This window comes from Ambystoma mexicanum, chromosome 6p (genome assembly GCF_040938575.1).
Source record: "Ambystoma mexicanum isolate Mex_15411 chromosome 6p, UKY_AmexF1_1, whole genome shotgun sequence".
NCBI lineage: Eukaryota > Metazoa > Chordata > Amphibia > Caudata > Ambystomatidae > Ambystoma > Ambystoma mexicanum.
The window spans coordinates 1463672237-1463695530 of NC_090935.1; the positions used below are offsets into that span (position 1 = coordinate 1463672237).

The following is a 23294-nucleotide window of genomic DNA, read 5'->3' on the forward strand; positions in this document are numbered from 1 at the left end:
TAAAACCGGAGAGAATGTTACCTCAGGCCTCTTTTGTTTTTGCTCTTACAGACTTCCTCCATGAGTAAAGACAGCCACAGCGATTGACCACTCCCATAAAATCCAGGTGTTGATCCAACAACAGTTTCTGAGAGTCAAGGCTTGCTGTTCCATGGGCAGAGACTATATGTACCTACCCCAAAACTACAGCAGGAGGTTCTATGTATGTGCCATGACAGCACATCTGTGGGTCACAGGGGAATCAATGCCATTGTTGAAAACATTCACTGACGTTTCTGGTGGCCTTGAAAATAGACATTGAAAATTATGTATAAGCATGTAAGGTTTACATACAATCTAAGTCTCCATGTATTAAGCCACCAGGACGACTCCAGCGTATACCTATTCCAGATAGGCCATGGAAGTGAATCTGCTCTGACTTCATTGTGGACCTTCCCAGACAACCATCCTGGTCACATTGGACACCTTGTCTAAGCTGGCATCAGGTACCATTGGCATCAGCAATGGCCCAGTGTTTTTTGCTACACATATTCTGATTACACGGTTTGCCTGATAACATTATATCAGATAAGGCTCCTCAGTACGTATCTCGCTTTTGGAAGCAGTTGTGTAAACTGTTGGGTATTCATAGGGCCTTTTCCACGTGATACCACCCACAAATGAATGGACAAAGAGAGGGACGAAACCAGTCCCTTGAACAGTATAAGAGCGAGATGATTTGTTTCCACATCCCAGGATAACTGGTGTGAGTTTTTACTGTTGGCAGAATTTGCCCATGATAACACGCTACACATTACTATTGGCAATATTCCATGCTACAGCACTTATTGATTCCATCCTCAAGTCCTGCCTACACCCATGGACACTTACCTTCCAGATGTGAATATGGTCATTTCAGATGTCCAAGAAGGCCACAGAAAGGCAAAGGGACTAATTACAACTTTGATGGTGTGAAATTAAAGTGTCCGTATTACAGTATACTAGCATGTTTCTGCACCGGCAAAGTACAAGTTTGCTGGTGGGGTGAATTACCTCCAGCTAAGAGATGGAGGTAATTCTGCCACCGCATTGGCAGAAATAGTCGGTATTACCGGCACCGGTATTACTGGTGCCGGTAATACCGGAAAATTCACAAATGGAGTCCTATGAGACTTAATGGAATGGGGATTTACAACCCTTACCACCACTCGGAATCCGGTGGTAATACCATCAGACCAAGTGCCAATAACGGTGTTACCATTTGCCGGTATCCCGGAAGGCCTTCCAAAAGACACAATACGTGACGTGCACCACAAAGAGAATGTCAGCATGCAACACCTGATGGATGGCCTTAAAGCCCATCAAGTTCTCCACTGTCTGCACCCCACACTAATACACAGAAATTGGATGTGCCAACACATGATACACATACCAACTAAGCCACCTGTACATGGCAGTTGGGCACCTTTGCCAAGAGACATCAAACATCAAAACAATACATCACTCAAACCAACTTATACATCACAGTCTCAACCAATGCATCTTCGCACTATGGGCATGTGGCTTTCATTTGGGCAGAGAGGCCTGGGTCTGGTACTTCTGAAACGGACACATCAGCATAACAGCAAAGCTATCTTGCATTTTCCCTTCTTCCCACTAAGAAAACCACGCATTGACTCAATAAGATTGATCACAACCCCCATCACAACATAAATCGCTGATGTGAAATCTTTTTTCATTTTTTATTTAATTTCAGTTACATTTGTAAAATTTTTTAACAATAAGTACTGAGCAGAATAAACTGCATCTGGCTTCAGATGAAACTCGGAATGAAGCACTTCTCGAGAGGTTTTCTGGGATATGTTTAGTGACTATCCAGATTGTGAGAAAAGAAAGGCTTTCTGTTGCTTACGAAAACAAAACCATGAGAGACTCCAAGGTTCAAAGTGTGACAGGGAGGCCATTCAATGACCTTGCGCCAACTACTGAGAAGTGGTGAGTGGCCTCTTGTTGAGCAACGGCTTTTAAAAACCACAAACAAGTGGCCGTTTGATGATCAGAGTGCTTGAGAGGGCAGGTAGAGTTGAATTCTCTGGCAAGGTAAGGTGTGGCCAGTCAATAAACGCACTTGAAAACAAGACATAAGATCTTAAATAGGTTTTGTGAGTGCAAATGTAGCAGGCGAAGACTACGCCTGGGCAGAGGGATTGAGGAGTCCTGTGGTAGTTTCAGCATGAGTCAAACCGCAGCATTTTGAGCAATTTGAAGGCAGCAAATCATATATTTGGGCAGGCCGGCATGAAGAGCCTTCATGCAGTCTAGCTTAGAGTGTACTAGTGTGCAGACTACAGAGGCATGTCGGAGGTTGAAAGATAAGGGAGAATTCTCCTAAGGAGACGGATACAAAAAAAAACGTGTTTGACGCATTCATGAATTTGATTGGATAAAGTGAATTTGGAATATAATATGACCGCAAGATTTTTCTGTTTATTTTATTTTTTGGCATGATGGAGATTTTAAATCAAGGTGTCCCATTGGGAGCTTCACTGCGCATCCTCAAACCAAAAGCTGCCCCTGCCACTGTGTGGTGATGCTTAGAAATAAAGTGAACACCAGCATGAAGTGATATGAATAAATCAAAGAGATTGGCAAGGAGAGGTAGGGCAAGCGATGGGGTGGAGTGGCCAACTGCTGAATGTGAAACCTGAAAATCTGGATCCTACCCTCGCAATCCCAAATTGATATTATAGTGTGGAAATCGATGTACCTCCTTGTGCTCCAGCTCAGCTAGCTGTTATTTTTGTTCCACACTTAAAATCAAATGTCTTCAGTGCGCATTAATGAACAACAGTAACTCTCGATGTTTTACAGTTGTCAGGAGGAGCTAGATTACCTTTCTCATCTGTCACCGTCTAGGAGCAGGGGTGGGCACATGCAGACTGTGCCCAGTCATTATAACTGCTGTAGCTAGGCTGCCCCCTCTCATTTGGCAATTTGACTAAACTTGTGTGATGTATGAGTTTTCTCTTACCTGGCCTGTCCTTATTCGAACCCTACAATCCAGAGATTGACTGGCATGAAATGGTCCTCACAATGTGTCAAATTTCCCACAACCCTGTTTTCCTAGTTGGGCATATACTCCACATCTGCTCCCAAGTGGAGAGCACCACAGCGTGAGCTATGTGTACATGTCCTCTTTGGAACAGATGCTGCAGATCTCAAGCTCTTTGGGGGAAATTGGAATGTCACTTATCAAAAATAATGAATATGTTGTGGTTGCTTTATGTCTGATGTGACAGAACCACAAGGCCCAATTGCCTGAATAAACAGGCCAAATCCACACCCAACTGCCTTTTGAAAAGGTTCTGTTTCTGTATGAAACCCAAGTGAATACAGAAAACGGCCAAAGGTGAGCCCAACAGGCCCCAAATATAGACTTAAAGCAAAGGCAAAGACCTGTAGAATGCAGCCCTAATCAACGGCAGATGTCAGCATGCTACGAAGAGTTTAACAATGTGATGAGGCGATCTTAATTTGATACACAATACCGTGACTGTCAGGCTACACTGAACAGTACGTTGTTTAACACAACGCTCTACAAAGGCAGGAAATATGCATGGGATGGATCGGGAATATGCAGGCTAGGCCAAACTGGAAACCATGAAGGAATTGTGTCACAAGAAGAGAAAAGAGAAAGCAAGTACAGAAAAAAGGGGGCGTGGACCTGAAGAGCCAAGGGGAAAAGCTGAAATCCATATAGGGCCGGTGTGTCAAAAGAAGGCAAGAAATATATAGAGCGGCGGGGCAAGTAATAGGCCAGCACGGGAACTTACCCGGCAATCAGAAGGTGCATGCACGGACAAACATGCATTTTTGTAGCTTTTGGAACTACCTCCAAATGTATTTAAAAACAATTTGACACTCCTCAAACAAACCAGATAAAATGTTGTGAATATATGATAACACATCAACCACACATTCCTACTGGATGACAGTTCCTCTCTCCTCCTCTCCCTTTTGTAGTGCAAAGAGCTGTTTATAAGTGAAATGGTTCCTTGCTGGCTCCAACACATCCCGTTAGGAGTGTTCACGCTTGTGCATGTGATAACCCTTCACAGCTCGCCCTAGTTCTGGAAGGGCAACCCCTACAATTATACGAATACTGCATACATGCTTTTGCCATGGTGTCTCTTGCTCAGGGGTTTACAAGGCAATCTGGCAGAGATCAATACCCAGTAAGGGGCCAATGGCACTGCACATTTGAGATTGTAGTGTTGTTGGACAGCCCATCCTACTCCCAGCTTCCTTTAATTTAATGTCAGCATGCTTCTCTTCAACTTCCTGCACTGTGGCACACGCATTTATATATATATATATATATATATATATATATAGAGAGAGAGAGAGAGAGAGAGAGAGAGAGAGAGAGAGAGAGAGAGAGAAAAGTTCTACAGGTTTCCCTTTGTATCTGTGCTAATGGTGGTTCTGAGCCCTTCTTTGTATCTAAGGTGCAATGTAAGCACCAATAAGGGGTTCTCTTTAATAATGGACTCATTGTTTCTTGTTGCTGTGGTTTATCTGCCTCTTTTCCTCACAGACGTGAGTGCATTCCAGGCCCAGAGGTGAAGCGTGACTTGCAAAACATGATGCAGATGGTGATTGGTGTTTGATGTCAAGCCAATCGGGTGTAGAAGTGAGCAGATTTGAGTAGGAATTCCACATATGTGCACATATCCTTACTTGGCTTTTCAATGCTGACACCTCTTTATTTAGTCTCGTCTTGGAACGAGGATGGGGCTAATATCTGTCACTTGTCCATCGACGGGCAAGGCCGGAAACTAGTGCCATGTCACCCATTCAGAGTTTAGCTTCTCTTTCCATGAGTATCTTTTAGTCTAGCATTTCAATTAATTTGTGAATAAAAAATATAAAACGAAAATCAATGATTGAACGACGTTTTGAAAATAATGTCATGGTTCAGTGATTAATGAACCAGATCAAGCTATATCGACTAGCCCCCTGCTAGACTTTAGTTTTAAAATTAGAATGAAAGCTACATGCATTTGAAATAACCGGTCATGCTAAGCCTCAGTTCCCTTTCTGAATATCGCCTGCATAATGCCCCTACTCTGTATAGGTCTGGCCATTCTTACGGGACTTCGGCCAGTATGCTTTAAAAATCCCCTCTCTCTCCGTTCTCTCTCTCTCGCTCTCTCTCGCCCAGCAGCCACCTGTACTTTGCCTAGACCTGGCGGTGTTGGCTCGCATGAGTTCACATGTGGTATCAGTGAGTATCAGTGAGTCAAACGCTTGCCATGAATCAACGTTGTAGCAACCGATAAGTCATTCCCTAGCTTGCCTGGTGCTCAGCAAGGATGTCTACATGTAAATGACTGATCTAATACTTCTGTTGGCCGCAAAAAGGCGATATGGGCAATATGCCTGACTTTGTCCAGTCTTTTTGTGATGAGTTTTTATAACATGGAAAGGGTGTAGGATGTAAAAATGCCAAAGGGCCTCCTTCTCTGCATGTTTGATTACTTCACGTCTAGCTGGGCTGTGCAAGTCCTAATGACGTCCTTTTACAAGGTCCTCATAGTGGCCAAAAATCAGATTTTCAAATATTGGAAATCATTCTAAGGGCTCCATAAGTGGAGGATGGATGCAGATTTCGAAACCTTCTCGGACAGAGAGTCATTTCTGAGTTAGTCCTTTTAATGGATTGTAAATTCCAACTCCTGTCTGTCATTATTCTGTCCCTGTTATCTTTAGTTCCTGCCCAGGCCTCGCCTTATCCATTGCATGTTCCTGTCACTGTGAACATCCACTGATAATATTGGGGCAAGAAAAAGGCGGCAAATGCATTTTCTGACGCATTTGGGGGTGGGTTGGTTATATGCACATATTAAGGAGATAATGGGTGACTGCGTATAAAGCTGTGGAAAAATGCGTTTAAAATGGAGGCATTTTCAGCCGCAGCATTTTTGGCTGCAACATTATCACGTAGAACCTCACTGTTAGTACGTAATTTCTTACCTTACCCATTCTAACTATTGTTCGGAGACTCTTGTCATTGAATCTTGTGAAAATACTTAAAGCACGCACCATAAGTGCCCATTAATAGAATCCATGTTAGAAATGGACGCAGTTTTGAACCTCCCATTCTAGTCTATTCGAATTGTCATTACTCATTCATTACTTCTGGTAATACAACTGTGTGAGTACATTTACTTCGTCTGAATTTTAAAAAAATGCATGCAAGACGGGGATGGGGGGGCTACTAGTGACTAATGAGGCGAACTCGCTTGGCACAAATGATCCTCAATTGACCCTCCTTTTGCTGAACCTCGGCAATGATTCACCTCCAGATCAGGGATTGTCGATACCTTTTGAAATGCATAAAAAGAAAATGCGACACAAAATAACAGCAATCCCATATTGATACAACTTTGAGAGATTGGGATCAAAGCTTAAGTTATAGTTTGATACCTGCTGACCATTGGAAATTCTACGAAAAAGCAGCCCATATTTTATATTTCAAACAAGCAGCCATCAAGAGAATGAAGCCGACATGTGGAATAAGTGAGTTACTTTTAAGTACAATGGCATTGCTCTCCCAAAAGAGTTCACAAATTAAGTAGCTAACAGGACATGTGTAGGGGTTTCAGATGCAGATATACTCATCACAGTTGTTTTAATGTTCAGACGACTTGACCAATACATTATTCACTGAGTCCCTCCAATGATCCACTGCAGGGACCAAGAAGTACTCAGTAGGCTCCTGCAGGCCCTGCTTGAGAAGCTGTAGGAGCGATGCTGGGTGAAACATGTTTCCCGGATATCCCCCCTCAGCTCTGGTGCTGCAGCACTGGGTGTGGCGGTGAGGGCTGGAAGGCCCCCATAAGCATCCCCATACCACCCCACATTGTATTTCTTTTTTTAGCTAGCAGTGGTACACAGCTTTCCTTTGCCCATCATTTCTAAGTCATTGGGCATGATTTACAAATCATTTTTCAATGGGATTGCATCATCATAAAACACTTTTGTACACCAGGCCCTCCCTCCTGTTATCTCCCTCCTCACAGCCAGCAGGCCAGGAGGGTCGGCAGCAACCTTTGCATTGCAGGAACGGGTCGGCTCTACCAGATTTGGCACACCAGCGAGACTGCTTTACCAGGAGCACAGTTCTAGGGTGCTGCAGCCCTATAGCTGCTCTGGCTCAGATGCAACGGATGTCCTTTTGCAGAGTCCTAAAGAGCACAATGCAGAGAAATATTGAGTGACAATTCCTGCAACCAGACACACTCGAAGGCTTGCCATAAGATGGAGATGGACCATGAATGTGATCAAGGCACTCAAAGAGAATGCAAGAGCAAAAGCAAAAGGAAATGCCACAGACAGCGGGCCCTGCATTACCGTTATCAGGGGTGGAAAACAGCCTACTTGCACTTGAGACGGTTTTCCCGATGTCAGCCAGGGAGCGCAGGTTGGATTTTTTGGTCTGATGCCGATGCTTCCGGAGCAGCGTGCGCGTCACATTTTCCTTCATGTCAGCTTTCAGTAGCCCAAGCTCGATCTGGTTGTTGATCACAATCTCTGTCACGCAAGATAAAACAATACATTCATTTTCACGTTCCAAAGACGTTTTAAAAATTATGATTATAAGTAAAGTTTTTGATGTTGACCTAGTAGCACACTTTTCACAAATGAGCACACCTTAATATCATTTCATGTACAAATAACCCAAAAATCATGAACAAATTCAGATCTCTTAATATTGTGTGTAATACAAAACAGATATTGAGAAATGGCATTAATGAGGCCAAAACATTGTTGCTGGCGAATTGATACAACTATTTTCATACATAGAAAAATATAGTTTTTCATTGTTGAATTATCTGGATCTTTTTCGTCTCAAATTACTTAAATTGTTGTCCACATTAGAATGCGGTAGTCGAACTGCATGTTCTGGGAACAATCTATACATAAAACGGAAAATCTGTTAATTTGTTCCTCATACAATTCCACACTGTTCAACCAATTTGCACCACATTTTGCACAGTTAACTGTTATGACCCTCCGGATGTCACTGGCTACGTTACATGTTCACATCCCACACCGTGCCCTGGATTTCAGCCCGTGCACATATGAGACGGTTGTCTGGAAGCAGAAAAACATCATGGTGGTCGCAGAAGGACCGGACAGAGCTCATATGAAGTGTCTGGACCTGAGGAACAGAACTTCAAGGTCCCCTGAAAACCACGCTTGAAGGCCCTTGGATGCACTGTTTCTGAGACATTTGCACTGCAAAGCACAAAACCTCATTGTGGTGATAGAAGGACCGGACAAAGCTCATTTGAACTGTCTCGGAGCCAGGAACAAAACCTGAAGGCTCAAAAACCATTTTTCAAGGCCTTAGTATGCACCATTTCTGAGATATCTGCACCGCAATATACTACATTGCGCCAGGGTGAGACGGCAGGTGGGGAGAGTGCACAGAAGTTCACTTCATGCTGCAGCACGCCAATTCCCCGCCCCTCCATGTCTGCTCTGTGATTGTCACAATTGATGAGAGTGTTATCATGTCTGTCTACAGAACCCATGCAAAGTACTGCCACATTTTGCTAGTACGTTATAAAATGAAAAAGTTAATAAGAAAACAAAACACTGCAGTTTTCAGCCCATTTATTTTCCTATAGAGAAAAAGTTCAATTTTTGAACAGCCCTAGCACGAAAACCGTTGTGCAGATTTGGACCAAATTAAAAACAAATTGGGCACAAAGCATTGACTTAATTTCCATGACTGGCTTGAGGTAAATCCATCCAGTAGTTTTTAAAATATTTAACAGAGAAGGGGGTGCCCCCTGCTCCTATACACCTTTATATCGGCCATGGTGCTTTGCAGCAGAGAGGCTGAGCGAGGCTAATAACATTTGACAAGCTGGAAAGATTTGGATGAAATTTCCCAAACATAAAGGTTGTCAAGTGTCCCCCCAAACTGGAAATGCTGATAACAATACATTAAAAAGGAAGACTTTATTAAAAAAACATAAAAACACAGTTTTCAGCCTTCTCCCATTTATTTTGCCATAGAGAAAACATGCAGTTTTTGAACAGCTGTAGAGCGAAAACCACTTGGCAGATTTGGACCAAATAAGAAACAATTAGGGCACAAAGCACTGACTTAATTTTCTTTACTAGTTTGGGGTACATTCATCCAATAGTTATTAAAATATTCGACAGAGACATGGGTGTGCCTCCTGTTCCTTAAAACCTTTATATATATGGGCCTTGGTGTTTTGCAGCAGAGAAGCGTTTCAGAAAAGAAATGCCATCATTACTTTTTTGCTCACTGTGAGTGATTCCCGCAATATTAACGGGAGAAGCCACAAATGAAAGAACTCAGAATGCTATTTAGAGGAGGAAAAACTATGCCAACAAACTTTGGAATGAACTCCCCAGGACCATACATAGTCTAATAACATTCTCAACTTCAGAAAGAGACTCAAAACTCTTCTGTTTATGTGTGGTGTTGAACGACAGAGCTTAGATAGCCTGGCCATAGGCGCTATGTAAATGCCAATACCAATAGCAATAGCAATCATATCAGGCTAGAGGTCAGGAGTGGCAAAGAAGACACCATGTGAAGTTGGGGATTTGGGGGTTGGTTGGGAGATAGTTATGGGTAGACAATGTTCAGTTTATCTGGGGAAGACCTCAGTAAACTCACAAGAGTACCAAGGCAACGCCAGAAGATGCGATCAGACAAAAATGTGTCACACGAAGCAATGAGTGATAGGGGGTCATGGGAGAAGGTTAGGGAGTGTAAAAGTAATTGAGTGGAGTGAGGGGACCTGGAAAAAAGAATGGGGGCACATGTTGCGTGCCTCTGAGGAGGTGACAGCCTTTTCAATTATGAGCCATTTTTCCTGCTATCGCAGCATCCGTCGAACTGCTACTCTACCGCAGGAATTTCTGATATTGGAAATGGTTACTGTGAAAGTATCAAGGCAATAAGGAGTTGGTTTCAAGCAAGTGCACTTCAACTATGCGACCCCTCTTGAGCACCGTATACCCACAATAATGACATCGCTGGAGACATCACTAATTAAATCACAAATGGCATGACTGATGACATCATTGATGGCATTACTAATGATATCATACAAAACATCACTGATGAGATCAATAATTACATCATCTATGACATTATTGATCATATAAGTTATAATATCTTTGTTCACCTCTTTTGACACATATTTTATTTTATTACCCTTTACAATACTAACAATACTAACAACATAATATGGAACAACACACTGATACAGAAGCATCGTGATTACGTGTGGAGCATTCATTTATATTAAGTCTGAAATTACTCAATGAGAACAAGCGCCAAGATTAATCATCATCACCGCTATTTATTCATCTAATATTGTGTGCCCTTTAGATGACACGTGTTTCGGCTATCCACCTTTACCAAATCAGGGCATGTTTGTTTTTCATAAATCCTTGGTGGTCTCAGTAGTTCTTTTGTGTTATTTGTGTTATAGACTATGAGAGCCGCCGCGTAGGACAAACTATGCGAATAAACTGGGATTTAACCCAAATAACACGAAAGAACTAGTGAGACCACCAAGGACTTATGAAAAACAAATATGCCTCGATTTGAAAAGGGCAGATAGCCGAAACAAGTGTCATCTAAAGGGCACACAATTTAGATGAATAAATAGTGGTGATGATGATTAATCTTGGCGCTTGTTCTCATTGAGTAATTTTAGACTTATTATGAGGAGCGGCATTTGGCTTTTTGCTGTTAAACTCTTTTTGAGACGCAACAAGAACAAAACTAGAACAAAACAAGGCAATTTTCATTGGAGGAGTCGTCGAGCATACCAATTTAAAGAAAATAGTCCCTAGTTTGCTTTAACCTATTAATTTATATTACCTATCAACATATACAATTATAAAGAAAAATATGTAATGTTAAACAAATAGTTTGAATTTCATGTATTAATTAGGAAGCAATTACAATACTTAATTGCATGGAAAGTACTTGATTCAGTTAAATCTATTTCTGGTATGTCAAGCACAATGTAAATATATGTAGTAGTGAAAGAAATCAGAATAGATAAAAGTAGAAACCTGTTTAATAGTAAGTGTTATGAAAATAGTAAATGTTTACATTTATAATCCTCCTTACTGTAATAACATTACATAAACACATTTTTACATAAACACATTTTCGAAATGACAAGTTTTATTTTTTTTAAATCACATCTAATATAAAGTGTGTGCCCGTGTGCATTGTAATAGTATAGAATCGATAAAATACAAAAATAAATCAGTTACTTATACTACATAATTATATGTATAGAAAGAAATGAAGATTAGAAAGTAAATATTTAATTATAGACATGGCAATTGTATTACTAATATTTGTTGTCATTTCATTTGAAAATAAATTATGAATTTGTATTCCAGTATAACAGATCACCTTCCAAAGTGCCTAATGCTTATATACTACTCTTCATTGTTATAAACACTCTATGCCCTTACGATTGTGCACTGTACACTACATTTAAAGAAACAAGGTCATAATACAATAAGCTGTGTGAGTATGAAATGTGTGCATCATTTTAGGTTAAAAAAAAAATTGTCATATTTCAAAAAGTAATTAATCAAAGCTCTAATATCAGTGATGTCATCAGAGATGACATACATGATGTAATGTGTGATGTAATTAGTGGCCATGGCTACCAAAGAAACCTGTTGGTGCAATATGTATAGTGGCCAAGACCAAAGGCCATGGCCAAAGGCCTTGGCTAGTGGGACCCAAAGAAATGTCTTGGTGCAACATGTAGAGTGGCCACAGCCAACTGCCATGGCCACTTCTCATGGCTGAAGGCCATGTCTAGTGGGCCCCATACAAATGTATTGGTGCACCATGGAACGTGACCAAGGCCTGATCATGGCGAAAGACCATGGCTACTGGGCCCCGAAGCATACTATTTGGCCAACATGGACAGTTCCCAAGGCTGAAGGCCACGGCTAGAGGAACCCAAAGATTTGTTTTATTTTTATTTTGTTTACAGCACAGACCTAGTTCAAGAGCAGCAGAGTACTGTACAGAGTGTGGGTAGCTGGCATTTTGGGTTGCCATCTTTTAACAGCAATGCAGTACTGTGAGGTCTGTGCGTCTGTATGTGCGTCCAATGGAATTAGTTCTGGTCAGGTGTTGTTGAAAGAGACACGTTTTGAGAGATTTGCAAAAGTGGAACATTTTGGGGGCATTGCAAGGCAACACCAGGATCGAGTTCCAAGGGTGGGTGGATGGCAAGAGAAGAATTGTCTGTATATCTTCTCTTTGTGGACAAGTTGTGATTCAAGCCGGTTGGTCGATTTGCAGTGAGCGTGTGCCACCAGATATGTGGAGATTAGCCGCCAGGTACGCTGGTGTGCTTCTTGTGTCTGCTTTGTAGATAATAAATGCAGTCTTCAACAGTATCCTGGCTTGGAGTGGAAGCCAATTTAGTTTGCGTAGGATAGGGGTAATTCATTCAAGAATACTATTGGTGCAACATGGAAAGCTGCCATGGCTGAAGGATGCTGCCACTGGCCATGGCTGAAGGCCAAAGCCGATGTCTATTGGCCACAGCAAACGGCTATGGCTAGTGGGCCCCAAAGAAACTTACTGGTACAATATGTAGAGTGGCCAAGGCTGAAGGCCAAAGGCCATGGCTAGGGGGCCCCAAAGAAACGTCCAACATGTACAGCCAAAGACCATGGCAAGTGAGCCCCTAGGAAACCTATTGGTGCAACATGTGCAGTGGCCACGGGTGAAGGCCATGGTTACTGGCTATGGCCAAAGGCCATGGCTAGTGGGCCCCAAATAAAACTATTGTTGTAACTTGTAAATTGGCCCAGGCTGACGACTGTGGCCACAGGTCATGGCAAAAGGCCATGGCTAGTGGGCCCAAAGAAAGCTATTGGTGCAACATGGACAATGGCCAAGGCCTGATAATGTCCGAAGGCCATGGCTTGAGGGCCCCAAAGAATGCTTGGACAGTTGCCAAGGCTAAAGGCAAAGCCACCTTAACTATTTGCCGCCTGTTGCGCAGTGTATGACCACAATGATGACATCAGCGATTGCATCAATGATGACATCACTGATCACATCACTAATTACACCATATATGACATCACTGATGGCATCAGTGATGACATCATACATGCAATAACTCATTATGTATGTTAAAATATTTCTGGGTCACTTTCTTGGTACATATGTTATTTCAGTATACTTAATAACAATAAGAACATGACAAACAACAATAGACGGGTACACATGTATGATATGAGTACTTGTGGAACATTCATTTGTAGTATGTAATAAAGGATGATATTTAAAATATAAATATGTACATTTTTAGAAATATCTTTAATTTCGTTTAATAGCAAGCAATTAAAATAGTCCATTCCATAGAATGTACCTGATTGTGGCAAATGTACTTTAGATATTTGTAAGATAATATAATATGGGTATACAGTACTAAAGAAATGATAAAAAGAATAGATAGAAATAGATACACGTTGAATCCTGAGTGTTTCCAAAAATGCTAAATATTGTGCTTATTATAAAAATTGTATAAAGGTATTGTTTTCTAAACGAGAAGTGTTAAAAAAATCACATGTAAAACAAAGTACATGCACTTATGTATTGTGATATATTTTAAGAATACTACGCATAGGTATTCTAAAAGAATATTAATTCTACATAATTATATATACAAAAGTAATGAAGCTTAGAAATTGAAGATTTACTTTTAGACATGCAATTGGATTTTTATTACTTTCGGCTATTTATTTTCTAAATGAATTATTAATTTGTATTACAGTCCAATAGATGACATGCCAACTGAAATTAATCTGTACATACTATACTATTTTTTGTTGTACTCATTTTTGTATGTAATTGTTATCTATTGTAATTGGTTATTTATAATGCGCTTAATAACCAGGTTTCTAAGCGCAGACCCGAGGATCGAACCTGTGCTGTTCGCGTCGTCTTGCTTCCAAAGCAAGCACGTTGCCCCTCTGCTATCCTCCCGAGAATACAAATTGTGGACCATGCACTAAATGAAAGAATTTCCAGCAGCATAAAATGTACTTTGATAATATGAATGTATATTTTATGTAAAAGAAAATAGTCCTAAAGTTTGAAAATGTAATTAATGTAACCAGTGCTTTTATCAGTCAAGTCATATATGATGTTATGTCCGATGACATCAGTGATCCCATATATGATGTAGTTAGTGATGTCACCAGTGAGGTCATCAGTGATGCCATCTATGATGTCATCATTGTGGTCATATGCTGCACAACAGGGGGTGAGTAGTTAAGGTGGCTTTGCTTGAGTTGTGTGCCGAATTTCAATGGTTTTGTTGCGTTACATTTTCACCTTAACGTCTCTTGAACTAAGGTTTTTCACGGAATATATAGTCACTGGAAAAACGAGTTAAGGGATCCGATTTAACCTAGCAAAACACTTGAAATTCAGCGGATGTGGGAAGTTAGGATCATCTTAACTCGGCGCCCAGAATAAAACAAGTAGATAAATCCAACTTCATTTAGAGTCATCTGTTGATCCCTTGGCCGTCACACCTCCCAAAGGAACTCCTCTCTTTCTTGTGCATTTATAGATGGTGAAAAAGCACTTTTTGTAGGGTACAGAGTACTCCTCTTGGTGGTAATAAATCCAAAAGGGTTATACAGTACAAAATCTGGCAACCTTTCCGTCGTTGATGACTCACAAATACTGGCTTCTGGTAGCTGAATAAATGATCCAATCCTCCTGGACGTATTTGCCACTTTCTAAAGTGTTGATCATCAAATCATCCGAGCCCAGCTCTTGGATATTGGTGTCCAAACATCTTTATCATCCTGGATCATCTCCTTTCTATCCAACAGAAGCAGAATCGTCTCCCTTCCACCTCATCAATCAAACACTTAAACCCTCTGATGTGGTGTCCTGGTGTGTTGTAAATCCTTTGAACATGTACCTAGGCCCCCTAACTTAGTCCGCTTATTTGGCCTCATATTACATTCCCGAGGATGAAACTCAGATTCTTGTGATGTTGGACAAAAATCCAGATCGCCCTGTCAACAGTCTTTGCTAATGCATCACTGCCATTTACCTTTGAAGGCGTAACAACTGGCTGAACTTTAATGCTGACAAAAAGGTGGCCCTCATAAATAACCCCTCCCGTGGTCTGCTCCCTCTCCGCCCTCTGTCATTGGCCCACATCATCAACGCATGGCAGTGGTCTAAGCTCTCTCTGTCATCCAATATAAATTCAGTTGTCAGCTCCAGTTTTGTTCAATTTGGCACTCTCAGGGGTGTTCTTGCTTTGCAAATGTTCCTGTCCACAGCGTTTGGAGCACTTTCCTGAAGACACTGGAACCACCGCAACTATGGGTCAAAAATATTTCTGACCACATTTCCTTCCCATGAGCCTTAAGCACTATGCTATTCCACCACAATCCTGGTTACAGCATCAGGAGACCACCTTAGTGGTGAATGATGCACTTCACACACTCCAATAATGATGTTATTTAAAAGCAGAATATGGGCCAGTAGGAAGTAAAGGAATAAAAAAAATAAAGTTAATAATAGCACGGTGCAGAATACAAAGGTATTGAAATAATATTTAATTAATCCTGTGATATTAATGTTGTAGGTTTTCCTTGTTACTGAAACATTGGGTCAGCTTTCTTAGACAGAAAAGACCCAGCAGTGGCAGGAGCGGACATGGAGTATGGCATGCATCCGACCCTCGCCCACTGAAGGACAGTGGATGATTGACAGTAAGCTACGCTCCCCTGCTGCTATTAACGCTACTATCATCATTCCTTCCCCACTGTCCACTAGAACAGACCCACAGCTGTGCAGATGGGCGCATAGAGTGGTAGAGAACAGTGCAGTACAAGGTGGATGCGTGAGAAGCAGGGAGAGGAAATGCGGGAGCATACATTGGGTAGTTTCCTCCAGATCAATTATTCATATTTAATTGTAGATACTAGGTTCTAGGCCACAACCTCTTGCTCATAAATATATTTTTAAGCAACTGCCATTGGCGTTGACTCCTATAAATCTTCACAATTCATTAAGTTTAAACAAGGTCACATATGCGGTTGCACATGTTAGTGAGACAAAATGTAATTAGGGGGCATAGTGTTGTCCCACTCGTTTAATCAGTTTCAGTGTGCACCCTTTGGGACAGAAGTGAATTGTGAAAAGGCCAAAGCAAAACTATAGGAAAAAAATAAGAGATTCAAGAAATAAACTGTCGGGCAGATTTGTGAGACTTACTGAAAAGATTCTGGAGCACATAATTCACATTTAATTTAAAAACAGCAATTATTTTAAGTCTTCAGAATTAGGCTCAACTTGCCTTTCTGGTACCCTTTCAATAAAAGCAGAGAGGTCAACAAATTATGGAAATTTTGAGATGGGAAGGCGGGGGGGGGGGGGGGGGGAATTATAGAGATGCCCTTGGTTAAACTCTCATTTACATCAAGTAATTAATTAGCTATTCCCACAGCCTGTCATAGACTTGCTTACAGCCAGAACACAGTTGTAAATACATAGTTCGCTGGTAGGCATTAGCCATTTGAATGGCTTTTTCTAATGTGGGTGTGTGGAGTTGGTACACCACCTTCTGCAGATATGGGGGCAAAGAGTCAATGAACGGCTCCAGTATTAACATGTCTTCAGCCACAGCCATTTATTTATCATGTTCTGAACTCAGTAGGATCCGATCAAGGATCATGAGCAAAAACTGTGTGTTTATGTTGGGTCAGTAATTTAGTGCTGTCTTGGGACATAGACCTGGTTTTTTAATTAGAGCAGTAATCCAAGCCTCTTTGAGATTATCTGGGATGTGGTTTTCTAAAAAAGAGGTATTTATACATTTGCAGAGTACACCAATCAATTGTGGTGTACATTCCATTATAACCATAGCTGGACATACATTCCCTGGGCTTAAGTGCAGCAATGATTTTCACTAGTTCAGCTTCAGTAACTGGCTTCAAACTGAACTGAAGTTCTGTGTTTTTAATCTGTCGTATGGCCCCCTCTTTATGGCTAGTCTCTTTAGTCAGACAGATTTCCTTTTTAGTTTCAATCCTTTTTTTTATTGTATCAATTTTTTCCATCATGGCATTCTGGATCGTATTGCACCAATCATCATTTTTTTCGATGGTGTCTGTATTTTCTCTACATGGTTTTTCTAAATCTTTTAATATTTTTAAAAGTTCTTTAGAACTAGATTGTGCATTTAAAATGTTTTAATTATTAAAATTATTCTTTGCTATAATCATGGCCTGTCTAAATTCTTTAGTAGCAACTCGACACATCGCCTTCTCAGCCAGACCTCTCCAAGTTTACAAAGAAGGCTGCAGTGTTCTCTCCATTCCCCAGTTTTTGAAGCATCGTTGGTGGTACAACTGGGTGCCCCTGTGTCTCCACCAGCGCACCCTACAGGGCAGTCAGTGTCTTGGGGTGTTGGAGGTTAACTGTTAGCTGCCCCTCCAGCAATGTTCTTAGTAGGTCTTTAATGGCTGCTGGGGCTCAGGGTCCTATCTTGTTCGCTGGGTGGCTCAAAGGGCACTGCTACCTCTTCTTCCTGCTTGTCACCAAGCATCTCTCAACTGATGTAAGGCAGGTGTGCCAGGGATTGCTTGTAGTCTGCCCCACCTGGGTTGGGCTTTCTCTAGTCCGATTGGGTGTTACCAGGCCTCCCTAATAGCTTCCACCAGATTGGGTTTTGCATTCCCTGCCAGGGTTCCCTCTCATCCTGCTAAATTCAAGGAGTCGACTGTCTTGTCAGACAGAGTCTCTAAACTGGGAAGCTCCAACCCCAGTTCCAATTCCCACACATCCCTGTCAATGGCTTCAGCAGCTGCTATGACCCAGTACTTCCCTGCTTCCGAATGGCCATTCATCTTTTCCTAGCAGATGGATGTACCTCTGGTTTCCCCGTGTGGGTGGTCTCTATGTCGTGGCCTAAACAATCCCACAATCACACCACTTGTCACGCTTTGCACCAGGAATTTCATGAACATTACTCATTTCAACTTTGTATTAGAAAGAAATAGGTATATGCAGATCACTTGGGTTTCCCAGATTTGGGGTGGCCTCCACAGCTTACCTCCACATTGGCTCTAACCTCCCTAGCCCAGACGTCCCTATTACCCCACAATGGTCCTCAAAATACCAGTAGACTATTGCCAAGTGAACCCTACTGTCTGGATCTAGCCCTTACCCTAATGGGGGGTCTTAAGGCTGTGGCCTTATATAATGTTCTCCCTCAGGGACATACTAAGGGCCCTATAACACATCCTGTTTGTTCTGTCTCTTTCCTTTCAATGGTTAACTCCACAGATTCTCCTCACTCTCCCGTCTTCTCGCTCTCTCACGCATCCTCCTCCCTCCTTCTCACTCTGTCTCTCTCTCCACACTCTCCTTCCACTGATATTACTGGTCTCTTCTACTTCTGCTACCTCCACCCTCCCCTCTCCCTATGTTCCATTTGCTGGTTTTACTTCTCTCTCTCCATCTCTCTCTCTAGCTCTCGTTCCACACTCTGTTCCCTGTTCTTGCCTCTCTTTCTCTCTCTCTGCTTCCCACCTTCCTCCTAGTCTTCCCAACACTCCTCACAACCATCCTTGCACCTGTAGCTACTCTCTGCCACCCTCCTAACTCTCACTTCTTTCTAGCTTTCATACATACACACACACATGCGCGAGCGCGCGCACACGCACGCACGCACACACACACAAAAACTCTGTCTCACTGCTTTTAATTCCCCTCCCTTCTCTCTATCCTTCTCTAGTCAATCCTTAGCTCCCTCACAAACAAACAACTCAACAGGTGCCACCCTCTCAGACCAAATACCTTGCCTTCACTTTATACTCCAACAGTGTACTCCACCGCTCTTTCAACATGGTAAACCTTCCTCGCTGGTCTCTTGGTCTCTGCTCACGACCTCAGCCAAACACCTTTCATCCCCTTCTTCACCTGCTGGATGTTTGGAACTCTGTTCTCTATGTCTAAACCCTTTAACGGTCATTTACATCAGCTGTTCCCCTAAGCTAATTGCTAGCTGAGCTAATCCTGAGGGGTCCCGGACTTTGCCTGGGAGTCTTTAAGAAGGCTTCTTTCCAGCCGCATTTTCAATCTCTATTCTTGTGCAGGCAGCAATGTGCTGAGGCTGATAGCTGTTCCTGTGATTCTCTCAAAATGTTAGTACATTTTGCTGATATCCCCCCATTCCGCTATGGTCGTCTGGGTTTGGTAGGTTGGGTGTCTGATTCCTTTTGGGAATGTAACATTCAATTGATTCAAATTTTGGTCACAGCTTCATTCCTCTTTCTCCAGGGTGGGTTTTCAAGGTAGCACCCATCTGCATTCTGGGGTTTGTGGTCCCCGTCTCCTACTACTTGCTCTTGTTCTATGGCTCGGCTCAGCAAATCCAGTCCAGCTTCACAAGGGTTAGGTTTTCACAGGTCTTGAGATGTTCTGAAAAAGAAAGAAAACAGAAATGGCCAGGACAGAGGCAGATCGGGACAGCGATACCAATAGCCCTGCTCATCTTCAAGCACTCTCAGGATCTAGGGACTGGCATCTCTCTCAATCCCCCCTCCCCCATGCTACCCTGATAGCCTTCCTACCACAGGTTGAGAGATGTCCCTACAACCCCCTCACAGGGTCATATCCATGACCCTATAAACACTGGGACCAAAAAAGGGGGCAAAAAAGACCTTTGGGTAAACATGCAAAACTAGTCTTACTAAAGGTACCAGAGGAAATCTGCAAGTGATGGTCTGTGCAGATTGACTTAATTATAAAACTGAGGAACAGTGGGCTACAGTGGGTTAGGTAGCAGTAAGCAGTGTTCCCTCAAAAGAGGCTACTGCTTCATATAGGCCCTTGTTATCTTCTCACAATGGGTGAACTTGCAGATCATGCTCAATTAACCAAATAAAAATGATCAGGGTCTCTTCATGTTGATTCATTCCGGAATAGGAGAATTGGTTTACTTTGATGAATATTAAAATGGAAGCACAGCCCTGTAATGTGAATCCCATGTGCAAGGATGACAAGAAAAGTTATATAGAATTGAAGAATTGGGAAGAATGAGAAAATGAAAACAGGATTGTCTGTGTGAGGGACCAAGACGCATTCAGATTGCTTCACATTTCTGCCGACAAATAAAAGCGTAAAATCACAGATCTGGCCTGTGACACTATCCCCTGTCTGGCCCCTGTGGTGCGTGTGAGGGCAGCCCAAGCCACGGGGCCCCATCACTAGTTACGTAATGCGGAACCTGGGGGGAGCAGTATACGGAGGATCCTCATGTTACTCCTACAGAGCATGGGGGCGGGATGGCAGGGGATCATCACATTGAGGAAAGCCTAATGATGACGGGATGAATAATATTGGTTGAAACTTGAAGAGGGACTGCTCCATATAAAGAAAAAACGTGGGCAGAAATGTGTGTACTTCTAGATCCCAAATAATACTATGCCTGCATATGAACACTCATTTCTAATTTATTTTATATTTGTATTCCTTATTTACTGCCTAGAAAGGTCAATTATTTCGAGTCCCCACACCGAGGCTAAAAAAAAAAAAGTACATTCAAAGGCCTGAGCTGGTTTGGTAATGAATGAAGGAAATCGAAACAAGCTCTTCTCCCCTCAACATGGGGACAAGAAATTGAGAGGAAATTTCGCATAGGTAGTTAAAGTTTAAAGACATTTGTAAACTGAGTGAACTGGATTGGCCACTTGACAGAGGGGCATAATGGAGGATGCTGTGATGAGAAGAGATAATACAACATTTTGTTGATTAAAAGTCAGGGGCCATTCTACGGTCAATTACCGGCCAAATGATACCGGTCTGATCCCCTCAGAATGGGTACAACACTCCTCCATGGAATATAAATCAGTAGTAGAATTACTTGGTAGATCCTCCCACATGAACAAATCGATCTTGCACCTCTGCCGAGTTTTCAAATTAAATTCACTACTGTTGAAGTTGCTTGGGTGACTTTCAAACCGCTAACAAAATTCCTGGCAGGATGCAAGAATAAGCACAGGTGTATTGAAGTCGAATGCAGGCCTATGGGCACCATTCTTTGTGAGGGTCTTTAAAGGAATTTGGGGTCCTGGTTGGACACCAAATACCTGGAACAAATGTGAGTGTTCCCCTATTTAAAAAGTGGGAACATGTGACCCTGATATTGTACAGGATGATTTCACTACTAGACCATGCCAGTAAGTTATTTGGGTGTCTAATATCGAAAAATGTCAGACCGGGAAGTCGCAGAAAATATTTTGGCTGACTCTCAAGGCGGCTTCAGACCAGGTACTGGAACAAAAGAACAAGCTCCGTTTGTATACCTGATAGTTGCCAAACACGTTTTTATTTATTTGTCAACACCCTGCACGGCCTTCATGGACCTTTCATCAGTCTTTCACGTGATCGAAAGTTCATTATTAAGGGAGGTTTTTAACAGACTTACATATGCAGATTTACACGAAGGTACAGTGTCAAGAGTTCGCTACGGTCCTAATGAGGAATACACTCGTTTTATTAGAGCGTGGCAAGGTACGGCCGCTTTAGAAGGACCGCTTGGTAGATGGGCAACTTGTGCCTGGGAAGTCACGCTGACGACGCAGCCAGAGTGTGCACACTCCCAAAGCGCTACAGACATATATTGATTAACAAATATGAGGCGTGGTCACTTATCGCTCAATGTTTTTAAATCTAAAATATTAGTACTAAATACTCAAATATTAGCAGTGGGAGCCAAAAGAACTCACTCTTATTTTACCGTGAATGGGGCAAAACAGGACCGCGTAAAACGCTTTTCATTTCTAGTGATGACCTTTTCACAGAACCGGAGTGGGAACCTATTAAATCGCCAAAAGTATCCATGGCGCACCCCTTGGACGCCATACTGGCCAGAAGCAACTTTCTAGAATGTCAGTCTGCTGAAACTGTCGAGCTTTGTTCATGTGATGGTGAAACATTTAAGAATGTGCCACTTTCTCCTTCAGCAACTCACAGAGTGGGGTACTTTGAAGTTTTGGAGGACATGCTGGTTGAAGTTAATGGTTTTACTGTAGCTTCCAAGAAGTGAACGAATTGTTTGGGTTCACTTACCTTTACTCCAGTCATCAATCTCAGCCCAGAAATATGCTTAACATGTGTGTCTTGAGCAAATGGGGTGGGGAAAGGCTCATAAAAAACGGAAAGAGAGAGAGTAGGCATGTGGCCATTTGAAGAAGAGGAGCAGTCCGCAGCGAGAGAAGGAATTGAAGGTATAATAGGAGATGGAGGTTCAGAATGAGTTGGAGGCTCGGGGGGTGCAGTTGGCTTTGATGGTGCGGGTGGAGGTGGTGGTGCAGAAATAGTTGAAAAGCAGAAGAAGGCTGAGGGGAACAAGGAGTTGAACATGCAGAAAAAGGAGGGGGAGATGCCAGAGGAGTTGAAGGTGAAAAAATGGAGGTGCTTAGGGAGTAGAAGGTTCTGGTGGCATGGGTAAAGACCAAGGAGGAGGGCGAGAGCCAGAGATGTTGCAGGTGGAGAAGGTCAAGGAGGGTCGAAGAGTGCAATAGAGGTTGGAGAAGTTGAAGTGGAGTGAGGGAGAGTTAAACCATCTGGACAGAGAAAAGCAGAGTTGGAAGGAGGAAAGAATGGTACTGGGAGAGATGAGGGAAGCAGATAGAAGAAGGGTGAGACATCCCTTGGAGATGTAGGGAAAGGAACAGGCAAAGAGTATGACAATAGAAGCCTATTTGTTGTTGGGGAAAAGTGGGAGGAGAAATTAGCATGTTGCGGAACATTAACGAGGTGAGTGTGCAGCCAGTTCCAGGGCAAGAGGTCAGGTGTTGCAAGGGGCCAATAGGCATCAATGAACAGCATCTCAGGAGGGCGATTAAGACAGGCCTGGGTGGTTGCAGGTTCAGATGCCCGTGAGGTGAGCCAGTGCCTCAGTAGGTGCCTAGAGACCCCACCTGGGTGGCCAATCTCATCTCTGGGAGATGTTGTGGAACCTGCTTCAAATAGCCCTTGAACTTCAACATACCTTCTTGGAGCAAGTTAGGGATGTTACTCAAGCCATAGCCTGTCAGAAGAGGCTCCCCAGCAACCAGGACCTCTGTCGTTAGAATAACTTGTCCAATAAAGTCTTTGAGTGACACCAGGGAGAGACCTGAAAAGGCTTCAGGAAGAACCTTTCAAT

At 42.5% G+C, this 23294-nt stretch overlaps 1 protein-coding gene across 7 annotated transcripts in view; it reads right to left on the reverse strand.

Moving 5' to 3' along the window:
• Positions 1–23294, reverse strand: part of SLC4A4 (solute carrier family 4 member 4) — a 1258962-nt gene that overhangs the window by 428142 nt on the left and 807526 nt on the right. For 5 of the 7 annotated variants that reach the window (XM_069626273.1, XM_069626270.1, XM_069626272.1 and 2 more), the window contains exon 6: positions 7396–7575. In XM_069626273.1, the coding sequence (XP_069482374.1) occupies positions 7396–7575 (180 nt within the window). The remainder of the gene's footprint in view (positions 1–7395; positions 7576–23294) is intronic. The other 2 variants (XM_069626274.1, XM_069626276.1) reach the window with 1 other exon arrangement.